We start from the raw sequence: 8,360 nt of genomic DNA on the forward strand, positions 1-8,360 counted from the left end.
CCCTTAAGAATGCAGACAGGACTGGCATATAGCAGTACTGCTGTAGGAAAGAAATTAAGGACAGTTAGTATGGGCCTGTGAATTCTGACAATACATGTTTATATCAATTACAATTAAGCAAGTAAAATAAGTAATATCCCTAATAATTCATGCAGGCTGCAATTCTAATTTGTAAAACCTGCAAAACAGCTGCTGATTTCAAGCCAACAGGCACCTCACTGCCACAAGTGAAACTCACTCGCCTCAAGAAATCTTCCATCAGACCCACTACACCCCTTTTCCTGACTTGCATTCTAAAATTATCTGAACAGACTTGAACCATTAATAGTATCAAAGTCTTACATACGCTTTTGTTCCTTTTAGCTATACCACCTAAGTTTACATAAGATGGTAAGAATTAGGTGCTCTATTTTGAGAACTAGCATTTCAAAAGCAATAGCCCTGTAAAACTATGACTTGGAACGAAAGCTTTCAAGGTATTGAAAGACTGAGCACTCAATACACAAGTTGTTCAAGTATAATGCACAACCCAAAACAAAAAGAAAAGAGAAACCTTTAACCCTTTGTGTTTCTATGGCAATGGCTCATTATTTTCTTGTCCTTCTACCTGGAAAGAAAACTTGTATTATAAAGATGAAGAATATGGCATCTAGGTTTTCAACCCAACCTCTACAAAAAGGGGATGTTTAAAACAAAACTAAGTTTATAAGCATGCCAACAGAAATCAAAGGGCTAAAGACAGTTTAAGACAACAGATCTCAAAAAGGGTATAAAAAAAGTCAAAAATAAATTACCATCTGCAAAAGGATCGAGACGCTCAGGGGAAATTATCATCATCCGCCTGTGCTTTTTGTACTCATCTTCCCGATCTGCAATCTTTTGAGGACGGTGTTCTGCAAAAGGATCATACTAAAAACAGAAAAAAAAGCTGGTTATCACATAGGAACTACATGAAAAACGCTGCTGACCGTTACACTACCTTAATATAAGTCTTACTTCTGAAACTAGAATGGTTATTGAAACGCAGAATTTTTTGATCAAATAACTTCCTGTTACTGTTCTAAGAAGCTTTTTCATTTGCTTCTAAGGCATTTCATCCCAGCAGTCTTTCTTCTTTGGAAGAATAAAACTTCTTTCAGGAAGACTTATTACAACCTCATACACCTTTAAGCTTCAAAGAAAACCATTTTAGGAGAATAAAACATTCACAATTACATTTTTGTTACAAAAAGCTTAAGAGACATTCAGCTGTTCCAGATATTTGTATTTTTTTAAGTATCCAATTGATGTTTTTAAGTAGTCCAGCATATATGCACATGTTGCCTCTACATGCACAAGTGCCAATTTCTACCACGTGCTGGAATTGTAACATAAAGCACAGACAAGCTCGGTGCCTCAAATACTGTAATGCCTTACGGACATGCTGTGCTTTCAGAAATGAAGATGTGGTCTTGAAATACTAATACTTCTCCTAAGACCCAAATAGCCTTTTGTTGTACCTAGATTTCAGACGTACCTGTTCAGTTGACTGCGGAATGTCATTAAGCAGTGCCACTGGAGCATGGTACCCCGGCTTCTTCTGGCCAAGCAAACTTGTAGATGGGTAATCATCATCATCCTGCCAGAAGAAAGACGTGGCAAAGTCACACCGATACTGGCTTTAGGTAACAATGTCACATCAACACACTGCAGTCACAGGTAAGATGAAAAGGGACGGGAATATTCAACTCGATTTTCAGCAACTGATTTCACATCTATTGTTGTATTACTCCCAGCAATCACCTGCTGAACCAGATACAGCTCAACAAACAGCTACACTGATACCTTATTCCTTAACAGACTCGGTGAATGTACTGCATTTACTCCAAAATGCCATCTTCAATAACTAGTATTTCATATTAGTGCTACCAATGCAATGAGCTAATAGTTATGGAAAAAGCTGTGCACACTGCTCTTTTTTTCTTAAAATCCAGACAAATACAAAGAAAATGTCAGTAAGTAACCCTGAAAAACACTTCTGCAATAACAAAAGACTGAGAAATCAATTAGAGCTCTGTTAATTTGGTTGTACCTTCTCAACCACAGCACCAAAAGCAAGTCTGCAGAATGTGTGAGATACTCCGTGTATTCTGTGCAGTTATCAATGAGACTCCGTGCACCAGTTTACAGCAACACGGAAGGAAAATTGCTCTTAAAATTATTAACTGAGTTCAGGGAAATGCTGTAAGGGAAGTTTTTAATTAATGCATTCCTGAAGTCTTCAAATACCGCACCACTACAAAAAGATACCAGCTAATACTGAAGCACACATAACATTCTTGCTTCTCCTTAAAAATATCCTCTGCTCACTTTAATACACAGTTACTCATTGTGTGTTTAAGATCAGAACTGCTTTCTGATTGCTTTTGAAACCAAAAATGTGTTTAACATTAGAATGTAACAGAACTTATCAACATAACCTTAACCACCCTTATATATGAGACAGTGCAAAAGTCAATCCACAGAAATAGCACCGAAAGTTCAAATGAAGTAGAAATGAAAATATTAAAATAGCCACTTAAAATGTCAGGCCTGTGTTTTATTAGTTTTTTCCATCTCATTTTTCACCTTGGCAGCAGCAACAAAACCAATTCAGACGCACTAAAGCACCAGCCCCCCCGATCTCAGTGTCCTCCTGGAGCTCTGTGCCTCTCAGAGCACACGTCATCAAGTCCAAGCAGACACAGACCTGATGAATGCCCAGAGTGAGGCATGTTTGTTCAGTTAACTGCAACTATAAATCGCTTCAAACAAAACACCACAATGCTTAGACACTCCTTAAAGAAATGAAATCACTTACGTCTTCCAATTCAGTTGCTGCGATGGAAGTTACGTATCCAGCAAACCTGCTGTCACTGCCACCATAGATTTCTTGGTCATAATATCCGGTGGAGTCGAGGCCCACTCCTTGTGCTTCATCGAGGGCAGGCTTTTTGCCTTGAATTTCTCGGATCTGCGCTTCGATATCTAGGGTAAACATAGCCAAAAACTCAGGTCTTTGTCAACATACACAAAATGCAACACTTCTATCATCACATTCAGAAAACCACCCAGTTTCTAAGTCCATCTCTAATTAACTGAATATAATTATCACACTAAACTATAAAACCACGATGTAGACGAAGTAGCTTATCTTTATGCTGTAATATTATACAGGACAGACTAATGCAGCTGTATTATGGTCTGAAGCAAACCATGCAAAACTATTACCATTAACCCATCCGATCTTCCAAAGAGATGGTGGGGAAGGTAATTACAGCACAACAGTAATTTTCAACACTAGATGGTACAGGGCTTTGTCAATTAATGTAATCTTTTCATTAAAAGCAGCTACTGAGATGTTACCATCGATAAATCAGCACAATCACTTTATTAAAAGAAACCTGTATAAAGGAGGAAGTGTGCGAGTAGACACATGGGAACGTGCAACAGAAGAACACCTTATTCAAGAATAAAATATCCACTATGCTGCAACACTGTATTACGTTTGAACCAACAAAACAGCCTGACAACACAGGTAGAAGTTCAGCCACAGCTCCCATCTCAGGCAGCTCAATGTAACCAGCTTGAGACAACTCCTGCCTCTGCCACCACCTGCAAAGAGACCACTGCTCTGCTGAGCTTTTTGCCCACCCGTCAACGAGGGCCAACGGGAGCTTTGGCACTCCCAACATACCAGGATCTGACACCCATCACCCCTGGGGTCAGTCACCGACCTCAGCAATTTGGCACCGTTTGAGAGAACACTAAGTCAGTAATCCCCAACACCAAGGAACCGATTTAACCAATCTCCCTCCCATGCACTGGTAAAAGCAACAGGCAAATCAGCTGTGGTCATTCAGTTGCCTTCAATAAACAAGATCAAGATGCAGGCACGACAAGGAAACACCTAATTCCACTAAAATAATTGTTTCCATCTGTATTTGCTCTTGTTGGGTGAAGGAATACAAGGCCCATGCTTGCAGGGGCTGGACTAGATCTCAAATGCCCTTTCTGACCTCAACAATTCTGTGCTTCCCCCTCCCCATCTGAAGTCCTACTGCCTATGATGTTAATTGGAGGGAAATTCATCCATTTCCAAAAGCTGCATAGAAGTTACACTAGCAAATCACCTCGAAACTCTACCACATGCTCCTGAGCTATTTACTACTGTTGCTCATCTTCTATCTTCTTCACGGCTAATATATCTCACAATACTTTTTCTCAGAGGCAGCTTGCAGAAGGTACTAAGATGCCTATGAATACAAATTAAGAAAGTTAAGAATAAAGATAAAATCATCATTAATCCAGCTGCAGGCTGGCCAGAGCTTAATAGCTACATGGGGCACAGTCACCTCCACACTGCAGGAACCCAGCTACCTGCCCAGAGATTCATGAGAGCTGAAGCCCAACGAAAGCCTTATATTGCTGGCCATCAGCCCCAGCTGAACTCTGCCTGTGCATCCAGCTTCCCAGCACAGGTTCTTCAGGACTGCAGACATTGTGCTCCTAAGTACATTAATAAATAATTAATAAATACCAGAAAGAAACTTCGGAGACATCCCACACGTACTCCATCAACCAACAACTCCTTCAGGCATTTCATTTTTGCACAGTTGTCCCATCACTCGACTGTGAAACCAAAACAACTCCAAGAAGCACTTTGACCCCGCCAGGTTTGTTACGTGTTTCTAGTTGCTTGTCTCCTTCAAAGGGCAGATCAAGTTCTTGATTTTGTTTGCAGCTTGCTGCAATGCAGCACTGGGGTGAAACGAAATACCTGAGGCTTCCAGTGCTACTGAAGACACTGGAAGGACACCACACCAAGTGTGTGAATCCAACCAAGTCCTCACAGCGAAAGAAACGCTCACATGGTTACAGCATTTAAAAATAACGTGGTGCAAGAAACGTGGGACCCAAACTTCCCTTCTTACGTTACAGCCTGGTAAAACATACACTGCATATACTTAGATTGCAGCGAGGGCGTTAAGGGAACGTAGGACTTTAAACCTTGGACCGTAGGATGTTGCTTCCTCAGATCTCCGCATACTTTGAAACTGATCTTACTTATAAGCTGGAGAGCTCTGAGCTGTCCGTCTGCACACAGCCCTTCCTGCCTCAGGAACAAACCCAAGGGATTTAATACAGAAAACAATCTGAAACCGCCTGAAGATCAGGTCTTCCAAGCATTTAAACACATAGTTTACATTAAATCGATCAGCAGTTTCTCATCAGTACAACAGGGCTACATCTGGACAGAGTTCACTCAAAAACTCCAACCCTTTGTGCCCATATTCCTCCTCCTCTTGTCTCACTGCACCGTTAATAGCAACTAACAGTAACTAACACGGCCTCTCGCAGCTCACCCGCCACACACACACACACAGGAGGAAGAGCAGGCCAGCAATCGCACAGAGCTAATGCTAACAACTGGCTTTGTTTGCTTCGAGACGCCCACGAGCGATGCCGCCCGGGAAGCCGTGCGGGGAGCAGGAGAGTCCCCGCCACAGCAGCTCCGCTATGGACCCGCCCAGCGGCGGCACCGAGCACTCTCTCCATGGCGCCTCCCGACCAAGGGGGGGCATCTCGGCGGGCGACATCTTGGAGCTGCCGTCGGGATGGCGCCGTTCTATCAATGGCAGCACGGCGCTCCGCACCGCCCGCACAACCCCGCAGCGCCGGGCGGCCCGGCCATGGCGCTCATATGGGCGGCGACGCCATTACGAGCGGGCCCGGCCCGGCCCGGCAGCCATAACCCCGGCACCACTGAGGGCTGCGGACGGAGTATAACGGGATTAGAAGACGCGAAAGGTGCACGCAGCTTAAAAAAGAACCGCCAGGAGCGGATTTCAGCCCTTTACCTTCGTGGGTCTTGGCGATCTTCGCCATTTTGTCCAGCGCCAACAACACCGACACGGAACTGCCGCGGCCCCAGCGCTTCCGCTCGGGGGGGGGGGGAGGAGGGAGGCGAGGCAGCACTGCGCACGCGCAGTTGCGGGCCGCGCCGCGGCTGGCCGAGGGCTGGGGCGTTGCGCAAGCGCAGTGACGGCGGCCAAAAGCGCCACTCGGGCGGCCGGGCGGCCCCGCAGGCCGAGATCGGAGCCACGTCCTCCGTCTGACTGACGTCTCTGCCAGCCAATAGGAATGCGGCATGGAGACCAAGTGGCCAATAGCGGTGCGGCGAGGCGGAGGGGTGGGGATGTGGCTTGAGCACTGCGTGCTACGGGGCCTCTGCCGCAAGATGGCGGCGGTTCGTACGTTAATGCTGAGCTGCTGTTTGCCTAATGCTCCACATGCACTAATGCTCCATAATGCCTGTGCTCCACATAGAGCGCTGAGAATATAGCCAGGGGTTGATCGTAAACATGTATCCATCGCAGCGTGGAGCCACAGCAGGAGTAAATCCAATCCTAGGGCTGCTAATAGCCATGTTACATGCAAAGTCTAGCCCACATGAAGCACCAACACTGACCTGAGATCCAAGTCTGATATAAAGCCAATGTTTTGTGTTTGAGAACATGAGTTTGATCAGTCAGTCCATCCCTGTGTCTGCCTTTGCTTTTTTATCGCTTAGTTTGCAGAAGTTTACTGAGCACTTCAGTGCTTGTAATACTTTGCATAACTGCATGTGTTGAAATATACTTGAGATTCGTGTGAAAGCACAGAGGATCTGCTCTTTAGTATTATTAAACTCACATCCTGCACTCATAGGCTATGGAACAGAGATATATACCGAGCTGTTGAGAGACGTGTGAGGATAAGGTCAAGGCAGACACTAATTCCCTACTACAGGAATTTAATGCCTGCAACTATTTTAAGTAACCGTCACATGCTTGGGTTCACCACGAAGATCAATTTGCAGTAACTTTCTCTTGTTTCTTCAGCCTGACTTCCAGCTTGCTTTATATCACATTCCCACTGTTATTAAACAGAACTGAGCTCAAGGGTTGCGATCCTAAGGTACACTTTTAACATGTGGTTTTGGAAGATGCCATTTCCCCTCACAAAAGGAGTCCCATGTTGTGTGGAAAATGGAAGTTTCTATATGGATTGGAAAGATATTGGTTTTAAGAGCCCAGAAGCTTTCCACACAGTGTCATACCTAAATCACAAGCTGGCACGGTCTTGCTTTAATTAACAGATTCAGGTTCAATGTCATGGCCAGCCCATGCTATCAGTAGCTGGTACCAAAAAGCAGTGCCCAGTCACGCCTGTCATTGATTTACCCATTCAATTGTGCCATTGCCACTGGTTCACTCAAGTAGCCCAATGCTCACAGCTACTGCCTCCTGCTAATCTTCTAAGAACAACTAATTCCATTTGTACAGCCACAAAACTATTAAGAATTGTACGGTGAACTAAGATGAAAAAAGCCACAGATCTGGTCACATCTCCCTGCCTTGGTTTACCCCGGATCTGTGCTATGCTTTGTTTGCTGTCACCTGTTTCCTGACATTTCTGTGTCTGTGAAAGGCAAAAAAATATTGACCCAAAGTAGAAACGTAACAAAAGTGGGTATGTTTCAGCTCCACATACACTGAATTCAAGTTTATCACATCTTGAGAAAGGAAAAAATACAAATCTCTTCCAGTTCCAGCTTTGCTTCTGACGTCAAGAAGTAACATGGAGAGGATCTATTTCCTTACTGAGAAGCCAATGAGGGGGTAAAAAACAAACAATTTAGACGACAAACGTGATAAAGTTAAGGGCATGGCCCAAATGTTGGCAGCACTGGCTGTGCCCTTACCTCAGGGCAGTGACGGCAATGCAGGGCCCTGCTGCTGCTGGGCAGGCACAGGCCTGGAGGACATGTTGCCTTTTACCCACTTTCCCTATTTGCTCATTTCCCAAACAGATCAGCTGTGAATGTCATCTCCATGGACAGGCAACCTGGTTTTGCCCCTTTGCACATATAGGAAAAACAAGGCAGAAAATAGGTAATAGCCATCACCTATCCACAGCTTTGCTTTGTGGTAGATGTGCCTCAAGAGAAGCCAGGCTTCAGGCCTGCTGTCAATGCTGTTGTGCTGCTGGGTGAGCTCTGCCTGGTGCTGTACAGACAGGCAGATTTCAGCCTTTTTTGGGATGTATGGGCCCACCAAAACCTCACTAAGATATTTCTAAGCCTTCAGGTTTAGGCTTACAGCCAAAGACTTTAATTCTTGCTGTAACGCCCAGCTCACTGGTCCCGTGTGAACACACTCCTGACATTATACTGTAGTATGAGATAGTAAATCTGCCCTTAGTTCCTGCCAGCATCCTTGGGAGATCATTAACTAATAATAATCTCCCAAGCTTATCAACCACCTTTTCCTGCCTGATTATGTGGTGAAAAGACTTCA

The 8,360-nt window shown here is 44.5% G+C and overlaps 1 protein-coding gene across 5 annotated transcripts in view; it reads right to left on the reverse strand.

Annotated features, from left to right (window-relative positions):
* SF3B1 (splicing factor 3b subunit 1) overlaps positions 1-8,360 on the reverse strand; it is a 31,337-nt gene that overhangs the window by 13,143 nt on the left and 9,834 nt on the right. For 4 of the 5 annotated variants that reach the window (XM_085552854.1, XM_085552853.1, XM_085552852.1 and 1 more), the window contains 3 exons: positions 2,840-3,006; positions 1,517-1,618; positions 795-909 (listed from right to left, as the gene is read on the reverse strand). In XM_085552854.1, coding sequence (XP_085408980.1) covers positions 795-837 — 43 coding nt within the window. In that variant the 5' untranslated portion in view covers positions 838-909; positions 1,517-1,618; positions 2,840-3,006. Of the gene's footprint in view, positions 1-794; positions 910-1,516; positions 1,619-2,839; positions 3,007-5,879; positions 5,941-8,360 lie in introns of those variants that run through there. The other variant, XM_015867675.3, reaches the window with a different exon arrangement.

The sequence above is a fragment of the Coturnix japonica genome, chromosome 7 (genome assembly GCF_054131305.1).
Source record: "Coturnix japonica strain WE chromosome 7, WE-NBRP24, whole genome shotgun sequence".
Classification (NCBI taxonomy): Eukaryota; Metazoa; Chordata; class Aves; order Galliformes; family Phasianidae; genus Coturnix; species Coturnix japonica.